The 25,226-nt window shown below is 40.7% G+C and overlaps 1 protein-coding gene across 1 annotated transcript in view; it reads left to right on the top strand.

Moving 5' to 3' along the window:
* Window positions 1–25,226, top strand: part of LOC308115865 (carboxyl-terminal PDZ ligand of neuronal nitric oxide synthase protein-like) — a 210,466-nt gene that overhangs the window by 110,341 nt on the left and 74,899 nt on the right. The window contains exon 5 of the mRNA XM_080473688.1: window positions 8,137–8,245. Coding sequence (XP_080329814.1) covers window positions 8,137–8,245 — 109 coding nt within the window. The remainder of the gene's footprint in view (window positions 1–8,136; window positions 8,246–25,226) is intronic.

Genomic DNA, 25,226 nt, shown 5'->3' with positions numbered 1-25,226 from the left:
TCAAATCAACTTGACTGGTATGAAATGTTTGTGGTGGGAAACTGTGACTCAGTTGCAGATATATTATGAACTGATTTGTTGAAGAAAACCATTTTTCATTGATCTGGTTTGCCGCACGGCTCTCAGCTCTCTGATTGCACCACTTTTCGTGGGTGGTGGTGGGCCGACGTTCGTCTCCTGAGAATTTTATTCAGACTGAACCCAAGTATTTCTGCACGGCAAAAAGAAACCAAACAAAAAACATTCTCGGTCATTTCCACACTCAGAAAATTTATTTGTTGAGTTACTGTAATTTATTCATGTCACACATTTCCATCTATCCATCATGTATTACACAACATGTATTAGAATGAACCATTTAACAACCAAAAACTCAAAATGCTCATGGTAATAAAACATATTTATGATATATAAACTGAACCACTGCTTAGTAGATTTAATTGAGTGTGAGTCTTCTCTATAAATGTTAGCCTTTTATTTGATGTCATTATCAGAAGTGTCTGGAGACCAAGCGAGTCCTTCAAGCTCAACAGGGAGGATTGCCTCCTGTTAGACATATACCAGGGTAAAATAATGCCAAGTTAGGTTTTTCTTAGTATACGTGATGAAAATGTCTTCATTATCATAAAAAACGAACAATTACTACTGAAAATGACTACAATCTCAACATAAAGCCAATTTCATGAAACCTTCTGGTACAAAATACAGTTAAATACCATTTCTAAAAGAAAAAGAAAAGCTTCTCTTATAGCTGTTTTTTATAACTCACCCTGACCTTTAAACTGACCTCATTAGTTTTGAAGCTGGAAAACCCTGGAACCTAGACGATCACAAAATGTGCAAAAGATCTCAATATCAACATATATGGGTGCAATTTTCCGATTTACATGTGTTTTAAGAAGTGACTAAATATAAGTTAAGATCTTGGGGGACATTAATTTTCTCGGCAAAGGCTGAAAACAGTCAAAAGCTTTTTTCCCACTCAGCATTTCCTCACACGTCCCCACTGAGGAAATACTGAGTGCTTTGCTTTCAGTTGGAATAAATTAGCCTAAATTCAAATACTCTGCATCAATATCATAAAACATCCTCTTGTTCCTTTGAACTGAAGAGTATAAACAGTCTTTAGCTGAAATTCTCCCAGAATAGTGAAAAAGACTTGAGTTATCAGGCACCGGGGAAAGTCTCGCTCTATTGTTTTAGAGAGTAAACTGCTATTGGGGAAGCTCGGCCTGAGCTCCTCTTCATCAAACACTCTTCTTCAATCCGCAATGCTTCATTTTCGTTGTTAAGAGCGAGACACGGCCTGATCCCGAGGCGCTGATGTAAAATCATTCGCCACTGATGTTTCCAAGAGCTGTGCGCAGTTCAGATATGAATTCAGTGTTATGATTGTTTTCAGAGGCGTCTTCGAGAAGTCTGACCTCATCGGGGTTATCTGAAATGGAAATTGATTACGATCGATCAGCTGGGATACAAAGTGTGCGGTTTTTTTGACGTGGCCGGAAAGCCGCGTCTTCGTTTTAATTCTCCGTCTTGTGTTTTGAACCACAGCATAGTTTATTTGCAGTGATTGGAGATGAAGTCAGGTTGGTTTTTTTTTCTACATTTGTGGGATTCTCAATGTCACAACTGGATCGTCAATGTTTTCTATCCATTTGAAAGTTGTTTCACAGTGCTTTCCGGGGACATGAGAGACACTTTATTTCACCTATCGTCGCACAAGGTTGCATCAAAAATGCAAAAATGTCATGTTGTTGACATTTTTCTCATTTTACGTTGCAAAGTTCAGGTTCTGCTAATCTATATAGAATTAAATTGGACAGAAATTACCATTTTTAAACATGAGAACACCGATATATTGCCTTTTCCTCTCCTGTAACCGTTACTGGTGTTTCCTCTCAGCATTTTTCATTAACAACCCAAATCCTTCAAACCTGGTAAAGTCGACGCAGCTCTTACACGTAAAGAGCCTCATTATCGTCTCAGGCCAGGCAAGTTGAGAGCTTAAATGATGATAAACTCGCTGGTCAAACCAGCTAGCAACGCTAGCAGCAGCGGGCGTCGTTGGATGCAGATTAATACACAAATACATGAGGTAAATGTTGTTTTGCAATGCTCAAGTAGATTAATTATGAGAAGAAGAATTTCCACGTGATTATAACACGCTTACAGAAACATTACCGCCTGTAATTACATCATTACCTTCACCAATGGAAGTTGAGGTGAAGATGATGTTTTTGTCTTCAGATATTTATATATTTCTTGGTTTGTATGAATGTATTTTACCAACTTTTCGCAAAAACTACTCACCCGAAGTAAGTAACTACAAACACCGGTGCGAGCGCAATGACTCGGGTCGTGGTTTATCTGTGTGCCCCCGCGCTCAGCGCTTCACACACTGATGCTGCCACCTGATAGACTAGTTAGCATCGGTGTGAGCCGACGGCTAACATGCTAGCGATGCTAACTTGGTTCTGCAAACAGATGCGGCGTTGGCGAAGGTCTGCGCTCCGTGGCATTCCTCCGCAGTGACTGTGGAGTTAAACAGTAAAGAAAACCCCCCTTTCCATTGTGACATGAGAACTTTGACAGTGGCAGCAGCTGTAGTCCTGATTTATTTCCGCTCTTAACCTTCTCTGACTGCTCTCTTGTGGAGTCTGCCTTTTCTCTTTCCGGGATCTTTTCTATCTGATGCATCTTCACCTGGGTTCTTGGCAGCCGCCCCTGTTAGACACAGCTGATGGAGACGTATCTGAGCCGTCATCTCGGCACAGCGCGGGGATTTGTCACCCCAGCCAGCAACCGGCTGAAGCTCACTCTCACTCACTTTCAGCTCAGCTTCGCTTGTCTGGTGGTACGTGAGGTTTCGCTCTATCTCTGACTGAAATTTGCCCCGTAGGCCACAGTTGGCAGACTACATGACCGACTGCTGTGCTTCAGATGTTTGGCAAATGAATCGGGACATTCATTTTTATTACAGGGGGCTTTTTAGACGGGGGTAGGAGAGAGGGCAGATCAGAATAGAACATCAAATACATTCATTTGATCCGTTTTGATCACCATGAGATGATGAGAAATATTTTAGGTGGGGTTATAGTCTTCCATTCCCAAGTGGAAAATTGCACCCTGACGACGGTAGCTGATAATTAAAGTCATCCATCCTTCTTCTAAACTGCTCTGCTGTGTGCAGGGTTGCACCATGCTGGAGTCGATCCCAGCTGATTGGAGTTACACCCCGGACGGGTCGCCAGACCATCGCAGGACAAACACACACATTCATACCTTGGAAATTCAAAAAAAACAGGCTCATTGCTACATTTGAAGTTTTTCATTACTATTCGTTAAGTTGCAAGGATGCTCAACAATGTCACGGTCAGGGATAGTTTTGTGCTTGTTGACAGAAGAGGGGGAAAACTTTTCTGCTACAACGGATGGCGTCCCCTTGGTGGTGTTTCCCCCGAGGGGGCATTTTCACAGCCTGATGGCGCCACGGCCGCAAAATTATCAATCTGATGAAAAAAAATGCCGTCACAATTTAAAAGTCATTGATGCCTGGGCGTCACTGCGGGAGGTGAGAAGCCAAGCAGCTCCGTGGGAATCCTCAGTACCCTGGAGGAAACACCTAACCTATGCTCAGTCAGCATCAGTATAAGCTTTTGGTTTAGTAACTCACGTATGACAACGGGGGGGGGGGGGTCGATCCAGAAAGTGTGCGAAACACACGGAGTTGGACAATCAGATGAGTCATAAACACACCAGCAGGTTAGAAAAACCAGAAACACTAAGCCGGTGAATTTATCACGTATAACAGGACTCGTCCGACTTTACGGTTTATTCTGCTGTATTTGTGCTTGTCGTGCACATTCATAATGTTTGAGGACCATCGGGGGCTTTAGTGAAGAGGTAATTCCCCTTGTTTATTTAAAACCTGTGTGATTGTTTGCAATCGGAAAAGATAGATCTTTTACTTTTTTTTTTTTACTTTTTTTATTTGTTTGCACCAAATGGAACCAAAAGCTATGTGATGAATTTTACTTTTACTTATTTCTGCAGGATCAGAAATTCCCATATCGGCCTCGTTTTCTCTTTTAAATGAATAATACCCTTTGGATCTTGTTAAACACAAAATATATTTTCGGTCCTGCTTAAACGTGTTCCTAATTATCAAACTTACAGGAACAAACAAAGAGCACACACTCCAGGTGCCTGCATTTGTGTATTTATATGTGTTTGTGTTTTCACAAACGTTTGTGTGTGTTTGTTTTTGCTGTGCTTGTTAATATGTGTATTTACACGCTTGCATTTGTTTATTTTAATGTGTATTTATACGTGTGCTTGTGCGTGCGCGCACGCATTCACGTTTGTAGGCGTTTGTGTTTTCATAAATGTTTGTTTGTTGTTCTGCCTGTTGTGTTTGTTTACATCTGTGTTTGTTTAGTAACGTGTATGTATATGTGTGTAGGTGCATGTATATAAGCACGTGTGTGTGTGTAAATGCATTTAAGTGTTTTTTTAATGCGTGTTTCTTTGTTTGTGTCTTTATAAGCCTCGTACGTGTGTGTGTGTGTGTGTGTGTGTGTGTGTGTGTGTGTGTGTGTGTGTGTGTGTGTGTGTGTGTGTGTGTGTGTGTGTGTGTGTGTGTGTGTGTGTGTGTGTGTGTGTGTGTGTGTGTGTGTGTGTGTGTGTGTGTGTGTGTGTGTGTGTGTGTCACTGCAGATCGCTGTGTATTTTGACAGTGTACTCTGCAGGTTGACAACAACACCATCGACACCACAAGACCTCTGCTCATGTGGCTCCCGGAGAAAAGGCCAGAACAAATACCACAGAAATGTCACAGAGTGTATAGATGAGCCTCTTGGTTTCACTTACACACAAACACACACACACACACACACACACACACACACACACACACACACACACACACGCACACGCACACGCTTTGCGACACGGTCTCACACACATTCTCACAAAGACGGCACGAGCATTTGCATAATCACCTAATTTCTTGCACTGGTGTGGTTGTCCATTGTCTCCCTCTGATGAAGAACTCCCAGCATCATGCTTAGGCTCCTTAATATGCCACTAATTGCTCAATTAGAAAGCTGTTCTGCCTGAGGTTTCTGCTGCGTCCTGCAGAACACACTTCATATTTCATGCCCACTGTAATAAACAACACCAACAAAGAGCCCCATTATGCCGTCGACATCCCGCCTTCTGTTATAGTTTGAACGGCGGCGATGAGACGGAGGGACGAGTGGACAGGAGTCATAGCGAGCACAGCTAATGTGAATCAGGAACGCTGCGCCCTCGCTAAAATGCGCGCATCCCTGCTGGGAAATCTTTTTAAAAAGTACTGCTGGAGGTAATTTGATCTGATCGGGATGTTTTTCTGGGTGCGATAAACAGCCCTGTGAGATTATTTTACTCCGCTACGCAGGCCTTTAAGTGCAAGTGCTCGGGAAACTGTCTGATGATGAAACACTTCTGTGAGAGTTTATGCAAAGTGTTTGCAGCACAAAATGTTTCTGGACTTTTTCGAACTAGGGTATCACTCTTCTCTCTGTCGGTGTGTCATTTTCCAATGTCTGTGTTGTTCGCAAAGAATTTAAAACAAGATTAAATGATTGGGAAATGTAGGCAACATGTCAAATATTGAATGTTTGACCAGTGAACGAAAGGTCTTCTACACAAGACAACAATGGATGAAATTTGAATAATAATACATAAGAAGACTAACAATCCTATTACATATGTGGGATGAGCAGCAGCAGAGTCGAGTCTGTCAGTTGCAGCCGTGAAAAAAACGATAAAAAGCTTTTTCTTTCTCTCAAATGTTGTTTTGTATTTTTTAGCATCTGGACATTTCAGGTGCTGACGATCATCTGTCTGTGGGATGAATTAAAAGTCAAACAATCAGGCATTCAGATTTACATACGATTTATACAGAGGAAATATTGTTCCAGAAAAGAAAAAATCTGTCAATCATAAAACGTCTTACTTGCAAGCTCTGGTGACTTTAAAAGTCTTTAAAAATAAATACCTTTTTTTTGTTTTTTTTTGCTTTTTCATGAATTTATCACATTTTTTAAATACTCCCAAAAGTAGCATCTTTCTGAGTTAAGCAAAGCTTTCTTATTGATTTGGAATAAATCTCTGATTGTCATCAATTTGCTACTGTCAGGCTTTAAGAAACAGGATTGATCAATAAAACAATAAAGTCATTAAATACAGTGCATGACTTGCATAATAAATAGTTAAGCGCTGCCTCTGATGGTTTTTCATTTGTCGTGGAAATGTGGACACCATAAAGGAACGAGTAGGTTGTGACGGAAGTTTTGTGGAAATTGACCTTAACTGCTCCGCAAGAGGAGATTTATTGCTTATTAAGTTTCACTGACTTCACACATGGAAATTTGTCACATGCAGATGAAAAAAAAAAAAAATCTGTTTATTTTTTGTGGGAAAATGGTCAGATCAACATCTCCATTTACAAAACGTTTCAAGTGAACGCGCATAATTTTTCCGTTTTCGTTACAGAAATATTTAGGATTTACACGGCAACGTTTATACAAACAACAGAAACACTAAAAGTGATTAGGTTTTCATGTTGAGCCACGACTGGGTGCTGCTGATTGTTTTTTTAATGAAACCACACACACACACACACACACATGCCTGCAGAGAACAACACGCTATAAACATTAACAGGGACATTGGTATGGACAGATGATAAAGTTGGATTTTTAATGCAGTGACTGTCAAAATAAAGCCACCAAGTCCCAGGAGAATATTTACTGGGAGTCACGACACTCTGGAGGAAACATTGTTATTGTCCATCCACTGAGCATGTGCAGAAGAACTGTTTACTATAGCCGTGTTTGCAGTAGCAGCATTTCCGCCGTATACACAGAGATGTTTTCCCCCCCATGTTAAACCGAGACGGAGCGTTTTCAAAAACTTTCACCTTGAGAGCCGTTTTCAAAATGTTTAATTTCCTAAATGGACCTCCGGAATGAAACTTTGCCGTTTTCCCCAGAAACGGAGTCTTAAGGGAAACATTGCAAGGGAGGCTGATCCCATGACCCTGGGAGAGTTACTATGCATTTCTATTGTGAACACAGCTTTTAACATCAGAGAACCATCATGTGGCTCACGGACTTTACTTAAAATAGTTGTTGGTTGCACAAAGTCGTGAAAGGACACGACCAAACTGTCTCCAAACACACAGATAGGTCCGAGCAGACTTATCACGTCGTGATGTTTTTGGAGGGATTATTCCGAGCTTTTGTGGATTCACGGAGAAAGTTTGCAGTCTCCCCAAAAAAATAAGAATAAAGAAAAGATACACACAATCCGACAATGCTGTTCTCTAAATCCGTCTTGTTTCCGACTGTGGCAACTTCCGCCTTCTCTGTGTGAGCCTTGTATTCGTCTGCGACACTTTATCTCTCCTGCGGTGTTCTTTTGTCGCCATAAATTAGATCCAGCATAGAGCCCAACTCCTACATCGCTCTCCCTCCTGCAGGTTATTGTTTATTATCTCTATTCTCTCCCTGTTTACGCTTCTAAACTTCTTCCTTCGTATTTACCTGCTCTGCAGGATATTGTACATCTCTTCCCTGTTGGTTGCACACGTCCCCCCTGCAGAGCCTTATTTTTGTCTCATAGTCTTTCGCCCCAAGTGTCCTATTTCAGTGGGTGTTTCCTGTTATAATAGCATTAGCTCCGATGTCGCTCCTATGCTTAAAAATATGTCACGGTTGTTGTTTGAAGCATTTATTTTTGCTTATTAAACTTTACCCAACTTTCACTGTGTGTCACTGAGCTGCTGAGATACTTTTCTTTTTGTTTAAGACTTTCTCTTCTTATCTAATCATAACTTTCTCAGCCTATTTTTTATTTAATTTTTTTCTTTAACTTGGAAGCTAAAAGTTGGTGTTTTGCCTTTGGATTAAAAAAAAAACATAAAATAATGTTTATTTTTGTCACGTTGAAACCCCGGAGAAACAGGCTGAGTGCCTATTTTGCGTCTTAAGATACGTTCAGAAACGCTTCCAGGCTCCTTTGCAGTTTCGCATTATATTGTGCTTTTTTTTTCTTTTTTTAATGACCTATTTTATTCCCTTTCAGGATATTTTACGTGTCTCACGACTCCCAGGATCTGAAGATCTTCAGCTACATCGCCAGAGACGGACAGAGCAATGTGTTCCGCTGTAACGTCTTCAAGTCCAAGAAAAAGGTGAGGCTGATACAAAGTTTTCAAGCTTTTACCCTGGAGACAATTTGCACAGAAAGTTTCAAACAACATGAAATATGTCCCACAATAAGTAAAAATAGCATTAGCTCAAAGTCATAGCATTATCGTTTGCTTCTGGTGGTGGATTTTGCTACGTCCGAAGTGGGCAGCCGCCCAGGGCGCAATCTGTGCAGGGGCGCTCAGGGAAGTCACCATACAATGGGTACCTTGATAACCGAGTCATGATACAATACTTACATGGCCCTCCATACATTACATACCTCGAGACATGGGCCTCGATACACTACGTATCTTGATACATGGGTCACAATACATTAAGTACCTTAATACAGTACGAACCTTGATACATTGGTCTTGATACAAAACATACCTTAATACAATACGTACCTCGATACATTAGTCACGGTACAATACGTACCTTGATACGCAGTCCTCGATACAGTACGTACCTTGATACAGTACGTACCTCAATACACAGGCCTCGATACAATACATACCTCAATACAGTACGTACTTTGATACATGGGTCACAATACAATACTTACTTCGATACACGGGCCTCAATATACTGCACACCTTAATACAGTACGTACCTTGATACATGGGTCACAATACAATACGTACCTCGATACAATACATACCTTGATGCATTAGTCACGATACAGTACATACATTGATACATTAATCTTGATACAGTACTACCTTGATACTTAGGTGACCAGTCAGTTAATGTGTCACAGCAACACTACAGAAATACATCTATGTACACATTGAAAAGACAAATCTAATTGAGGGACACAGAAGTGATGCATGAGTTACTTTTTTACAGTAACTACTAGTTTTGGGGATTTGCAGTAACTGGTTAAGTGGACTCCCCTCGTAGTTATTTGGGTTTTTTTCCCAGAGTTAGTGGTAGATTTAGCTTTGCTCACATCCTGCAATAACCAGCTTGTCAAACTTGGCTTCCGTATAATTACAAGATTGAAGAAGTCAGAGCACTGAGTCTGAGGTACCCAGTGTTTTCAGTCTGTTTGTCATCTGGAGGTTAAAACAATTTCTGCTCCTCCTCCTCTCGAATCAAAGCGTCTGTCTGAGTCACATCCTGACGGCGTCCAATAAAACCACACAGGATTTATCCGGCAGCAGTAATTCCTCCTCGCCCTGCGGGCTTGTCATTGTTGGGGTCTGAGAAAGGAGTTTGAAGATGTCTCGGGGGGTGATCGCGTTGCTGCAGAAATGAGCCGTGCAGAGACAAAGTCAAAACAGAGTCCAGCAGTGTGACACTTTTCTTTTCTTTTCTTTTTTTAAAGAGAAAAATTCTCCCAGTTTTCCACTTTAGCTGCCAATTCGTAGGACTCGATGGTTTTAGTCCGAGGGTTAGCCGGGTGAAGCACACACTGCCTCATTATCTCACACACACACACACACACACACACACACACACACACACACACACACACACACACACACGCAGACAGTTCAGAATACAAAATGGAAAGTGACACATACCAAAATGCTCCGTGGCAACCAGAGCCCTGAGGCCGTGTGTGTGTGTGTGTGTGTGTGTGTGTGTGTGTGTGTGTGTGTGTGTGTGTGTGTGTGTGTGTGTGTGTGTGTGTGTGTGTGTGTGTGTGTGTGTGTGTGTGTGTGTGTGTGTGTGTGTGTGTGTGTGTGTGTGTGTGTGTGTGTGTGTGTGTGTGTGTGTGTGTGTGTGTGTGTGTGTGTGTGTGTGTGTGTGTGTGTGCGTGTACCATGGTGTTTTCGCCATAACTATGAGCAATGTTGTTTTTAGTCGGGACCATCATTAAAACTACATTTTTGTGAATGTCTGGCTTTTTCGTATTCAGAGCTGTTAAAATGCACCTAACAATGACAAAAACAATAAAATCAAGAAACTGTAATGATGATAAACAATGCCAGCAGAAGGTCTGTGAGACTTTTTGCCGATAAAATACTTTTTTAACTGCTGATTGTATTTGTTGTCGATATATCTGGTGATTGACAGAGGGAGGTAGATAAGGTTATTTGGTTTATACAAGATAGAATTATATCCAAATCTAAGCTGCGTATTGCTTTAATTGAATCTAATATTTTCCAAATATATGTAGCTTTAACCATACTTTATTTACTCATTCACACAATGCTCAAAAGCATATTTCTTCTTTTTTTTTTTTTTTCATTTTCTCTACTTTTCCTGGTTTTGGCCTCTGCTCACTTCAAAAGAAATCGCAGTCATCAATAAATTAATATTATCTCTATTTTGTGTGTGTGTACGTGTGCGTGTTTGCGGCGTGAAAGCACAGCTAACTAGTAAATTTTAGGCTTTATGAACTCGAGCATGTCTTGAAATAAGAGATTCATGGGCGTTAACATGTGCCACCGTGCGGCCCTTGACATAATAGTAGGGATGTCCCGATCCGATCGGTAGATATCGGATCCGGGCCGATATTAGTGATTTGTGAGTGATCGGGGATCGGCAAATCCAGCCGATCACGCCGCCAATCTAAAAAAAAAAAAAAACGCGGTCCGCAACGTCCCCTAATAACCACAACGATCAGGGACTAGAAGCTCCGGTCGAGCTGCAGAAGCTAGAAGCAGGCGGAGTGGGGCCATAGACCTATAAAACTAGAGTTATTTATAGTGGTTTATGTGTTTATGTGCAGGAGTCTACTTCTAAATTTCTATGTGGTCTGTCTTCTTCTGCTTTTTTATAGTGTTTGGTGAGTCACAGCGCCCCTAAAGGCCTGGCATGTGTACTACATGCCCTGAAGCCTCGTGTTGAGCCGTGTTCATAGTGAGGTGTGGACGGTTTTTTGGGAGAAGGCCAGGGAGAACAAAGATCGTTTTTTCGTCGTGTGGATGTTCCCTCAGTTTACAACAACAACTAAAAAGAAAGAGAAGAATTTTGATTTAATAAGTGAGTTTTACAATAATTTCAAGCTAAACAAAGCTTCTGCCAATAGTGCTTTTAGCTTCAGACATCTTAGTTGCTCCAAAAATACACTATTGAGTATATTTGCAATAGCAATGTGAATATTGGATCGGGAAAGTATCGGTATCGGCCGATACTCAATTCTGAAAAATCGGATCGGTATCGGGGGCAAAAAAGTATGATCGGGACATCCCTACATAATAGTGTAAATAAATGTTCCTGGCAAATGAAGTGAGCCTTCATTTAACTTCCCTTCATGCTCACAACAGTGAAAAGAAGAAAGTAGTACTCGGCGTGAAAACGAGTGGAGTGAGAAAGAGGTCGTCGAGAGATTATAGGAGGAGCGCTCACAGAGGATTGATAAATGAAAACACTGTGGCTTAATGAATAAATCAGCGAGGGTGTACATGTCAAACGTGATTAAAATGTGATCTGAAGCACGGTGTGGTTTTGTGCGAGCGTGTTTTGACATGTTGAAGGTTGCGAGAGTGGGATTAAGTAGAAGATTAAGCCAACTTCAGTCCCGCTCTTAACTACTGGTGAAGAAAAAAAAAAAATGGCTGGGCTTTAAATCAAAGTAAAAAAGATTTTATTGGCCTATCAGTTCTAACACATACACAGGCTGTGGGTCTCTCTCTCTCTCTCTCTCTCTCTCTGACCTATGCTCGCTCGCTCAGACTCTTCTTGTCCCCATCGACAGCTTAAAGGAAGCTAATGAATGACCTGGCCTCTATTATGTGGAATTGAAGTGCGAGTGGTAGAGCAGGGGCTTTTCATCAGAATACCGACGAGGTCACCTCGTGTGTGTGTGTGTGTGTGTGTTTGCCTGTTCCTCCTGAAATGAATGACTGTGTTTAGGTGCAATTTCAGTGATTTTAAGCGGCGGGTTCTTAGCCCAGAGCGGAGTCGGAGTGTTTCTCCGTCTGGAGGCTGGGTCTTTGCTTTCAACTGCGGTAACGATCGAGATCGAATTGTCCAAGATGAAAATTAACCTTTTAAGACAGTCGTTCTCAAGCCATTCAAGTGTCCCGGTTCTTTACAGAGGAATGTCACCCCGTGTGTTGGTTTTTCACCCCAGAGCGGAGGTTTTGCTGGCAGGTACTGAATTAATTCGGGTCGAAATTCTTCCGTGATCCTCTGACTTTTTCACGACGACACCAGAATTTCAATTTAATACTTCAAGTTTATCGCCTGCAAAAAAAACAGTCATCTATAAAAATAGGCTCTGTTACACATTAGCTTTTTGGGACTGCCGTTGTTTACCGTTCAATGGTAAATATTGGCTCAACAACACATCTTGAATTAAAATTCAGAGGCAACAAAAGACTGGGAACGTTGACATCTGACAATTAATATCGGGTATTTCCAAAATACACAGCCTGTCAGTTTTAAAGATTGGCGGAATTTTACCAATCCGCAACAAACAATGTTTAAAGATTGTGTCTGGAACGTCCCTCAACTTCTCCCCACCGTGTGCAGTATTTAATAACAGCTAAAGATTAACAGAATCAGGAGAAATCTGCCCAGGGGACCAAGCTGAAGGTTCATAACTGAATGATTGTGAACTTCAGGCCGCTGCAAACGGTTATGAACTCAACTGGAGAACGCAGTTTGTTAAAAACATCTCAAAAGACACTATCAGTGCTTTAAATAAAACGGTTTGAGAGAACATCTGCTCTCATTCAGATAAAATCTCTTTCAGGAAAGGTTTTGAAAGTTTCTGCGTGTCAAAGTGATGAGCTGGTCCACCTGGCATCCACATTTTTCACCCAAAGATTATTTAAGGCATCAAGAGATAAAAAAAAAATAAAATAAAATAAAATTCAAATAAAGGCCCAGAACTGTTGGAATATCTGAAATCCTCTCTCAGACAAATCCAATACCTCTCTTTCCAATAAACTGATCTCCTGGAGAGACGGCGCTACTCAATAATAAAAATGTGATTTCGTCAAAACTATTTTTGGGATTGGAGTAAACTTTGGAAGTAAAATCACATTGTCTTTTGCTTCAGGTACACAAACCTTTTGCTTACTTTTATAAGAAACTCCAAACTCGTTGCTGTGTCACCTCCATTTACTGAACCAGCTGTTCGCGTTAGCATTAATGCTATACAAGGCTCCTGTGTGTTTCTGTCGTTTCCACCAATTATTATTATTTTTGCGTTTGTCATTTTTGGGACGACTGAATCCTGCCCGCAGGTGATTAGCATTTACAATTAGCATTAATAAAAACCTCTGCTTTAAAAGCTTTATGCCGGGCTGCTACGCCTTCATGTTTTGCTCGCAGAGTTAGCAGTTAGCCTTAGCATTTTCAGAAAATCTGTCTTTCTCTGCGGCGTATTATGAGCAAAATGCCAAATTCAGTGTTTGTATTATCATCGACAATAACCATGTGAGTGGTTATGAAGTTGTCGACGTTACAATATTTAAATCTCATACTAATTAACCTTTTTTGCATGAATACGTCAGTCCAACTGACCGACAAGAGGAAAGTCGAGCCGTCCAGGTCAAGATCTTATCAGGTGCTGGTGTCATCACTTCGTCTCTCTAATCTTTACACCACTTCTGCAGCAATAAGACAGCAGCACACTCATGTACCGAGAGTAGAAAGAGACGATTATGGAGATAATAAAAGTGTGAAGTGTGGGGTTTTATGTCTGATAATGGACGATCCCGCCACTGCGGCTAAATGACACCTCGCAAATAAGCTATTTAATGTTGTTATTGTTACAATCATACTCTACATGATGTGTTTTTTTATTTAATGGGAGTTATAAAAATAAAAAAAAAAGCTTAATGCCCACTTATATTACAACGTTAAAAAGTTTTTTTTAAGAAAGTCCTGTGTTCCTTGTTTATTCTCATTAAATCTGTTGGTTGTGGTGGATATAAACCGTTGTGGAGGAGCGAAGCTGTGGCTGTTGTGTCGACGCTATCAAATCATATAATGTCAGTCAGCGGCTCCAGCCTCTTCTTCCTCGGATACGCGTGTCAAATTGAATTTCATACCTTGAACGGGGTGATTGAAATGCTCAAGTGACGCTTAACTCAGCTTCTCTGATAAATCACATTTCAGTCATTGGCAAATAGCGCGGAAAGTTTTGAGTGAGCATGACAACAGTCTCCTTTTGCCCAAATGCAGTAAAACCTGCACCCGTTTCACATGCAACAGAATAACTGCGCCTTATGTTGAAATGTTCCACCTGTTGAGAGGCTACCACACTTTGGGTGGGAGCAGCTGACAACTTCTGAGTTATATAACACTTATAGCTGGAAGACTTTAACTTACAAACAACTAATATTTAAATATTTAAAACATTTCACTGTATCAGTGTCAGATGTTCTTCCTGAGGAGAAAGTGTGTGTGAGTGTGTGTGTGTGGGGGTGGGGGGGGGGGGGGGGGGGGGGGGGGGGCAGAGAGAGAGAGAGCACAGACTATAACAGGGGGGGCAGACTAATGAAAAGAGAGAGACAGACATAGAGGAAGCAGGCTTTAACAGAGGAATAGAGAGACTATAGCAGCGAGACAAATAATGTTACTGACATGTAATGGTGATTTATGGCTGTTTGGCGAGTGAGAAAGAACACACACACACACACACACACACACACACACACACATTCACTACATGAGAACAAATAGCATTACACACAACAAAAAAATCCGAATGAATACAAATAAATCCTTGAAACAATACTCATAAAACTGCCAATACGATGTGATTACTCTAATGTGAGTGTAGTTCAATTCCCCTGACTCCCGTATTTGTAGGTGTGTCTTGGTGGGTCCTCTGGCTCACATTTCATAAACTAATATGACAATTGAGGGCATGACGTGTGTGAGGGGGGTTAATATAACTTCTGCTGCATTTGAAATTCCTTCAGGCTGGTCTAGACTATTGATTACACCATTGGAGCCAGCGATCAATGGCTTTTTCACTGACATTGAAAGGCACTGATATTAAATGACGCCAGGCTATTTCCAATGAGAACTCACTGCTTGGTGGAGAAAATTGGATTCAATAGCCTCTCAGCGTCCTATGTTTGTTTTATTTATTTATTTTATTTTATAAACAAACCGCAGCTCCTTCGCCGCGGACACAGGGCTAACTCCCGCTTTAACAAGTCTTTGCAAACATGGTGCTCGTGCGCTTCGTTTCTTCTTCTATCGCTTCTCTCCTGATGCTACATATCAGGGTTTGTGATTTATTAATCATGAGACGTCAGCCATGTAAACACACACTGAACTTCGCTCCATTTTATTGGCTCGCCGGTGAGTTTCACTCGATATTTTCAACGGTCTGAGTTTTGTGTCGAGCGCGAGTTCAGTCGGAGTATACTTGACGCTAAGGAGCTGTTTGAAGACAAACTTCTCTGTCAACAAGGTGTAGGTGTTCCCTTCTCATTCTGGGAGAGAAAACAGGTTGAGGCTGGTATTAAAGACGGGGAAACAAAGTTTGAGTGATATCAAAACAGAAAGGGGCTTATTCCAGGTTTGATTCTCAATTTCAGAAGCCAGTTCATCCTCTCACACACACACGTGTGTGAGAAGATGAACTTCAGGCGTTTGACACCGTTTTAAGAGAAAAGTCTTGACGTTGAACTACAGTAAGTTTGTTTTTCTGACATTGTCACAGAAGTGCTCCGTCATTTAGGCGACAACATTTTCGATGCGCCTCCACTTGAGACGTCGTTCACATTTTACATTTTGCAGGCTTAGGAATGGCACGCATCCAACTCACGCCCGACTCAACTGTGTGTGAAACAACGTCTTAAACGATGCCGTTAGATACGACGCAGCAGTGCATCAATTCAAATGGATGGTGGATCCTTACTTCAGCTACAATTGGCTCTCGTGCCCCAGCGAGCCTGAATGCGATACCGTGGTAATTAAAATAAAATGTAGTAAATTGACAGATGTCCTCTCCAAGTCAAAAACATTCTTCATAGCTTATTAAAGGAAGAGAGATGGATGGGCATTCAACAGTTATGCATAAAGCGCATTTAAAAACCACCGTCGTTGACCAAAGTCATGCCCAGGGCATTTACTGATAACAGACAATGCCATAAAACGAATGAGGAAATTAAAGTTACTCTTCCAGAAAAAAATCTTTAAAATATACTTCCCATAAAAAGGTCTCACTTCTACACAAAGAATAAAGCAAAACACCAAAACAAGCTCATCATACTTATTTCCACTCATTTCCAACCCTAAATCAATCCCACCAAAGTCGATATGTTTAGAAAGAAACTGGAATTTGTAGCCATCAAACTGTGTTTACGTGTTGCTGACTGACGTCATCTTGGGAAACCTGCCGCAAGGGTTTCTGGGATATCAAAGACGGCGTAGGTCAGCTCCAGTGAACATATCAACATTTGACCGATTCAGCCTGGAAAAAAAACCCCAGACTTTCTCAAAGAAAGAGTCTGAAATGTTGTGAAATGGATTCTAGATCGTTTTTCCAGTGCGAATCGAGATCTCGCGACAGACGGGATCTTGTGTACAACGCCTCGGGATAGTTGGGGAGTTTCCTCTGTGCCATGATATCGACAAACCAGAAGACGTTCCACGAAAACTAAATGCTGAAAATACACGTTTTACTGAGGGTAGTGATGAATTTCCTTCAGAAAGGTTTTGACGACGCATTACAGAACGTACATCAACGACTAAAACCGGCTCCTAAAGATTTTCATTTTTCTCGAGTGGATTCTGGTAGAGGAACTTTAAATAGTTATTGCACAATATAACAGTATACAGTAGATGATGGCGATGATAGAAATTAAACGTGCGTGTGCGTGTGCGTGCGTGTTGCAGCTTTGCTTCTTCACAGCCATTGAGACACTGAAGTAATTTCACCTCCACCTCGGCCTCTAAAACACACCTGACAGATGAACCTTCCTCCACACAGATGTGCCCCAGACACTGGTGTTCATTTTTTGGCCATCCCGCTAATTTCCTCGAGGAGATCAGAGTGTTTGATGGAAGCGATTCCAGGCGGTGCCCCCGTGACTCCAGTTTTCAGCTGGTGATCGGGGGGGGGGGGGGGGCTCACCGACACAACTCTCTAAACAATTGTTTTTAGGTTCAATTAGCCGAGACGGTTAATAAATCACTAATTTCCCACTAAAATGCGCCGTCCTCCGAGATCCATCTGCCTGGTTTACACAGAGCGATGGCTTTGTGAGGAGGGCCGAGTGTGTGGACGCAGGATGAGGGGAGAAGATGAATGAATTGGTTCATCAGCAGAGGCATGGGACGTAGAAAACGGCTTTAATCAGTGGGAATTCCCTCTTCGCTTGCTGTTTTTATTCAAACATTGCATTATTTTCCCCCGTTTGTCCCCTCGTCTTCGCTCCTGCCAAGACTTTCAACCCGACCGCAAAAATCACAGCCGACCGTCTGTGGGTAATCTCCGATAAATAATGTATCTCACTGTCCTTTTGCCGCTGAAGACGAGATCTCTGCCGCGGGGATCCAGCTCACTGGCAGCTTGATGTATAGCGGAGAGAGAGAGATAGAAGGACAGAGATACCGAGAAGGTACATTTATTCAGGCAAATTGACAGAGAGAAAAGGTGATCGGGAAAGAGATAGATGCCGAGAAAGCAAGCCAGACAGAGATGATGACGGATGTCCAACATAAGAAACATTACATGACTTTGCAGGAGGCGATAAAGGCTTTTGCATTTGAGTGACAAATCTCTTAGTGGACCTGTCAACTGCCAATAATTGGAGGTCAACTGGAGAAGTGGCGCGGAGTCAAGGAGTGTTTTGATACTTAAAAAAGTGAGTTGACAGAAAAGAGATGAATGCGTTGGAAGTGACCGTTCAGTCAACAAATGGAGAAGTTACTTGGAGAACAGTTGCCAACAAGTTCTCCTCAACGGTTTCCCAATCATTGCAAAAAATAATAAAAATTGAAAGGCATTCATGGCCTCTGCAGCGACAGCATGGCGACTCGTCAACAAAAATTACTTTGGTATTGTTCAAGGAAGGTGTGTAGAGCACTGGGGTACCAGTATGTACTGGTGACTGTCAAAATAAAACAACCAAGTCCCAGGAGAATATGGACTGGGAGTCATGACACTGTGGGGACAGACATTGTTGTTATTGTCCATCTACTGAGCATGTATCATGAACTCTTTACCACAGCTCTGATGCACATGACCAGTAGCAACGTTTCCGCCGTCCACCTGGAGACGGAGCCTTAGTGTTTTCAAAAGTTTCAAAAAAGTTCTACTTTAGGAGCCGTTTTCAAAAAGTGGCATTTTCACAGGGTATAAGCACTGTTATGTAAAGAGACCCCCCCCCCCCCCCCCCCCCCCCAATGCTTTGATACGTTGTCGTATACGATCTATCTGCACTACATAGAGTGGAATGAGAGAATTCTACTCATGTATAATAATCAAACCTGACAAGTTGTTCAACATGTGTTTCACAGATGGGTCATAATTCTCAAAAGAAAAGTGACCCATGGGGTCACAATTCTATACGACACCGGGTAAAGGGGCGGCAGTCCACGCAAGCTGCTCAACCATCCATTGAAAGCAATCTGTGCGTCGGTGTCTCACCATGTGGACAGATGAAATCAAACCAAACGACTCTACCAACCGAGACGCGTTATATTCTGCGTGGAATCAATTGATAGTAAAACAATATTAGCGATATAAGAACCTGGTGCGGAAAGGCCCAGAATCAAACCAGTGGTGCTGTCAATCAGTGCTCTCCACTACACCACCGCTTGGCTGTAAGCTTTTCATTGACCTCTTAAACGTGTATTTGCATCCACCCTTGGAGATCTACGACAGAGCCAAGGCATCATCATACTAATTGCCGGGCCATTCCAAGATTTATTGGACTATAAACAGCGCCGCTTCTCCCAGCTGATCAGTGTTGGCGACTCCAGAGCCTCGGAGTTATTGGCTCTTCTCCCCAGAGGCTAAATTATTGTGAGAAATCTTGCCAGCAGGTTCCCAGAATGGCAAAAAAAAACAAAAAAACTTGGCATTTAAAAATATTAAAAAGTAAAAAGCACTGACGTTTTTGCAAACATTTTAGTTGATGTAGCAGTTGAGCATTGAAAGGCTCATTTTCAAGTCTGATCAGTTGAATTTGATATTCCAAATAAAACTGCAGCAGTCTTTTTATTTTTCTCTGTGATGATTAGCAGTTAATAAGAAGAAAGAGGACATTTAAAAAAACATGTATTTGGCAACATTTTCCCAACATAATAGAAGAATAAAATAAATGAAAGAGATTTTTATTTTTTTTTCTGTTTCTCACGTTGAGTTCAAGAAGTCATTTTGGTGCATTAATAAAAAGACGAATGCTGTACTTTATCTGTTAATGGCATTTCACATTTGCTTTTTGCATTTTAGTGATTCTCATTCAATAATTTTTTTTGTTGTTGTTTTTTTTAACTTTCCTCCTTTGAAAGACCTTTGAACGTTAGTTACTGTTGGTATGTAAAGTTACAATCAGAAATAGGAGAGTATAAATGAGTCATTGACCAAAAGTGGAAGTTGTTTTTTTTGTACCACTAAGAGGAACGGCTCCCAGCAAACTGCATATTGACAATAATATACCTTTTAGATTCGCTCATGTTCTTCAATGATGATCTTGTTTTCTCACTCGGACGGTTGATTTCCTGTTTGGTAGATTTTCCACCTTGGTGTGAATGTGTACGAAACAAGTAAAGCCTCAAACATTAAAAAAAATAAAATAAAGAACATGCTGTTATGCTAGAAAGAGTGAAAAGATACTCTAAATTCATCAGTAGCAGAAGATCTGGACATAATTATGTTAACTTTAATTAAATTTATAAATTTTTTTTTAGGTCTTATTAGGACTTTAACTAAAGCGGCACTCGATAATTTCAAAAACTAAAGCAAAAGCCAGTCATACAATGAAGCTTGGCCACATTTATTTGATACGTTAACTTCACCAGCTTTAAATTCTATACTTTTTGGTATCCTGGACAAATAAATATATACACAAACCAGCCTTTCAGAGTAAAATAAAATATTGTGTTTAAGTGGCTTTCTGCAACAAAAAGACCAGAGTTCCTCCACAAAATCCACCTTTTATATCACAATCTGTCACTTCAACTAACTTCTACCATGCATTTCTCTTTGGAGTTTTAAAATATTAAAAGGAGACTGTTTGTTTATTTGCTTGCTTGCTTACTTACTTACTTACTTATGTGTTTGTTTGTTTGTTTGTTTGTTTATTTGGCTTCTTTACCAAATCCCTGTAGTGTTACCAACTCATTTTATGTTGTTTATGTAGTAAGTGTCATGAATGTAGGTCGGTTCATGTCAAAAGAACAATTTCAGCATGTGACCGACATACTTTATATATTTTAAATCTGTGCTAAAGCACTATGAAAGTAATTATGCATTTTTATTTAGAGTTCTATTTTCTTTACTTTCACTTAAATATTGACATAAAGCAAGTTTGATCGATGCTTGATTTTCTTTTTTTTCTTTTTTTTCCCCAAAAAATGAATAAACCACATCCCATCTTAGAAATTTTAACATTTAACACCACTTTTATATCTTTGAGATGTCTGAAAGAAAATTTTATCTGATTGATGAGAGAGTAAAAACAAAGTAAAGCAAAGATATCAGAGATATTTAATTTCTTATTTTATAGTTTTTGTTTTTGGGGAAAACCCCAGCTCTATAGTTAAATGACTGAATAATTAATAAAGCATCAATGTCCTTTCATTTTGTGGCGAAAACAGATGAGCTGAAGTGAAGAACAGAATGGATGCAAAAGTAATACAAAGAAAATGTTCTGAATTTAAATGTATTTGTCTTTGTGTCATCCTATAATGCTAAATGGAGAAGGAGGAAATAACCGAGTGAACTTTTAGCAGTGGGACAGACATCAGCTTGCTTTCAGGGTTTCAAGAATTGGAAAGAGAGTTTGAAATAATACTCTATAACATGTATGTACAAGACAGACGGCATTTTGTTGAATCCCATGTAAATAAAGGAGAGCATTTGGAGTCCACCAACACAGATTAAATCACAGATTGAAAGAACAGATATGCACGATTTCCGGAGCGATTTTAAAGTAGTTGGATCAATGCAGTCTGATGGGTTTGAGGAGACAGCTCTGTGCCCCGGGTCCAGTGCTTGGTTCTGCAGGGAGGTGAGAGAGGATGTTTTATATATTTATATATATATATATATATATCAGTTGAGTTGAGGACAGCAGGTCACGGAGGGGTTTTTGGAGCATTGGACTTTTAAAATCTACACGACCTGAACCTCAGATAGACGCTGCAACCAGAAATCCTGTATACATTAGTGTGTCTATCAGGACTAATGTTGACTGCTTGCAGTATTGGATCATTACATTTAAATGGACAAACTGAGAGTTATAATAGGCTACACCAAAAGGGAGATGAGATGAAAAAACAGAATTCAAAAAATAAAGAAAAGTGTACAGTGTTGTGTTTGCGTGTGATCCGGTCGGTTGATGTTCGTCGGGGAAATCCGCGCTCTGTTGTGTTCACTGTATACGACAACGGCAGATTCTGCTCTCATCTCCCGAATCACTGCCTGTGGAAACATCTTCAAAGGAGAACCTCACTTGTTTACTGTCAATCTGAACATCGGCATGGGGAGAGAAGACATGAACGGGGTCCACTGAGGGAGGAGTGGAGGGAAAGAGGGAAGGGATGGGGGGGGCTGATTGGTGGAGGAGATGGAGATGAAGAGAAAAATTTAATAAAAAAAGATAAGCGGCAGATCTGAAGAGCCAGTCAAGCAAGACAGAAGCATGAGTGACGAACAAAGGACTGATCAAATATGTCAGCTTATGCATTCATTCATCCATCCATCTTCGGTGCTGCTGTATTCAATTCAAGGTTACTGGATGATGGAGTCGAAGGCAGCGTACAATCTACACACAAAGGAAACACATCACATACACCAAATACACCAAATTTTGCAGTCAGCAATTAACCTTAAAGAAAAAAAACATTTATACTCAGAGGTAAACAAGTATAAAACTTAAAATGCTCCAAGCCCAACGCACTCAAACATGCAACTTTCCACTTTGTCTCAAATTGTGTCTGAAACATAGAAGAACAACACTTTACAAACTAGAACTACACTCGGTAGAGCGAATAGCTTCGCCAACGCCACATTTGCTTGTGGAACCGAGTTAGCATCGCTGGCATGATAGCCGTTAGCTCATTTCAGTGCTAGCTAGCATGTCAGGTAGCGACATCACTGTGTGAAACACTGAGAGGGGGCACATAAATAAACAACTGCCCGTGGCAGTGCGTTCACGCCGGTGTTTCTGGATACTCGCCGAACCGAGATGATAGCTGGAATTAGCAGTGTGCTAGCAGGCGGCGCACCGCGGAGTTCCTGTGTATCCACAACGGAGAAAATATCTTGTCTCTCCAGGAGCTGCTGTGTTTGAAAATTTAATCTGCTCATCCTTGGGTGATGATAAGTCGTCCCTGAAAATTTCATGCAATTTGGGTCAGTAGTTTTTCTAATATTTTGGTAAAACTCATACATACAAACCAATAAATAAATAAATAAATAAATACACATGGCCTAAAACATAACCTTTTTAATGAAGGTATAAAACACAAGAGTTAAGAAGCTGTAGTACCACATTATTATTATTATTTTCCAGTTTTATTTATTGAAATTTCACAGGTGGAACTGTACAGTTTTACTGGTCAGTAGTCATGATCTCAGATAATTTCTTCTTTTTTTTTGAGAGATATGAAAACAGACACAACAACAAACTAATTAAAGGAAAACAGGCATAAACAGAATAGATAAGTTGCAAAAAGAAGTGAGAAGACTGAAGAGTAAATGTGAATGTAATCAATAAAAGGTTGCCACATTTTGTAGAAGGTTTTCAAGGAACCCCGAAGGTAGTACCACATTATAACACAAGGTGGTGTAGCGAGTCACTTTACCACTTCTCCAGCCATAAATGCTACAACAAGAAAGAAGCTGCAGCAGATTTAGACAGTGACAAAAAAAAAAAAACTATGACGAACTCGGACAGTGACTCATTATCGGCACCCACAACAAAACAGTAGCATTACTGTACCTTTAAACCATTAAAAAAAAATAACTTGGTAAACTGTTTCAGACTGACTTTAATTTGGTTTCTTGTCTTGCCTTCATGTTTTTCATTCATCGGGAGTCGGATTTGTCTTTTCGCCTCAGTCAGCGTCAAGGCAATTTTCTTTGCCAGTGACAAAAGTCACTCTTATCTTTTCACGATGGCTCCAGCGCGATCTGTCTGATCTTTATTCAGGATATTAATGCTCGTTGCCAGAAAATTAGAGGGGAGAGATGACAGATGTCAGAGCTGAACAGATCTGTGTGTCTTTTTCAATTTACATGATTTCATGTACAACGAGATGTAGGGAGACACTGCAGATGACTCAGTGTTTGAAAACGTCCTTCACGCTCGGCTACTTGCGTGCATTCCACCCATCCTGCAGTCGACTCTGCATCTAAACCGAAGACAAAACGAACAAACAAACACTGGCTTTTCCTCAGACATTGTGGTTGGATGTGTTTATGGCCACGGACTGCGGCGTTGATGGGCTCGGTTGGTAACTCAGCCGTCACTGTTTGTCTCCACAAAGTGATGCATAGCTCTGAAAATAGCTCACAGTCAAACGTTTAAATAGTCTTTTTCGTTTGTTTGTTTTTTTAACTCCTCCAAAACTGGCACCGCCACGTGTTCACTTTTGCCGGATTTCCATTCTTTGCTACAAGCAAGAGGAAGATAATGATCTTTAATTATATTGTTCCAGTTTACTCAGAAGATGGCGAATCAAGGAGTTTTTGAAGTTTGATAATAAATCAACTTCAACTTCTATCAGATTTTGCTGAATTTTGACCGTTATGAAAATAAAGCTGAATCGGGACCACAGCTTGACGTATGAAATGAATGAAAATTAATGTTGTTGGCGGCAGAAAAATTCATAGATTCTCGTGAAGGAAACTAAATGTATTCCCATTTTATATAAAATAAATTGTTGTTGATTCTATCGAGTTATTCTGGTTTTCTTTGGCTTGTGTGAATATAATTTTGACATCCTCCAAGGACGCACTGCACTGTTTTTTCTAGGATCCCGTCCCCTTAATGGAGGTCTTGTTTCCCAGGATTATCCAGACTATTCCAAGATTTGGGACATTATTCAAAATTCTGCTGAAACAGAGTAAATAACTATGGGAAAAAGCAAAACCTACATGATTTAATTGGGAAAAAATCTAAGAATAACTACAGATTATAAATTATACTCCTGTTTTGTTTTAAAAAGACTTTATTTGGAGCTCTCTGGGCTCAGGCCAAAGCCACTGCACCGTTTCTCCAAAACGTACTCAAACAAATAAATCCTAATCTCTCGTCTGAGGCGGTGACTGAAGTCACAAAATGCCGCCAACGCTGTGCGGGACAAGACTCCAGACTGGTTCAGAGTCGATAACCAGGACAGGAGGGACTTTTGTCCTTTGCGGAGTTGTGATTTTGTTCTGGCTTCCAGGACGGGCTGCATCTGTCTGCTCATTCAGCTGAGGATGAGCGGTGTTTGGAGGGTTAGGCCTCAGTGCTTCCAAATCAAATCTTTTCTGCCTCCGCGCCCCTCCGCCGTGACAAAGCCAGACAGGAGAGCTGATAGCCGACAGAAGTCACCTAAGTTGTTTTCACTTGACTTGTCTTTTTGGAGCTGGGTATAAAGAGGGAAAGATAAGCAGACATATCAAACTTGGCTTACCTGCCGGGCAAAATAGTAAAAAAAAAAAAAAAAATCCAATGAAAATGAGACAGAAATGTGCTGTGAAACTGGGTTTTCTTTCTTCAATATGCGCAGCCACAGTACATACTTTAAAATACTCCCATGGTGTGTTACAATAAATGAAGTATCACTGAAAAATGTTGTTTTCTTTTTGTGGAATTTGAAGTAAATTAACTTTCTTTCACCGGAACACATTTTTACTGGGGAAATCAATGGCTGAGTGTAATGAAGAGAAAT

The sequence above is a fragment of the Lipophrys pholis genome, assembly GCF_963383615.2.
Source record: "Lipophrys pholis genome assembly, chromosome: 10".
NCBI classification, from domain to species: domain Eukaryota; kingdom Metazoa; phylum Chordata; class Actinopteri; order Blenniiformes; family Blenniidae; genus Lipophrys; species Lipophrys pholis.
This window is presented reverse-complemented; position numbering and strand designations above follow the sequence as displayed.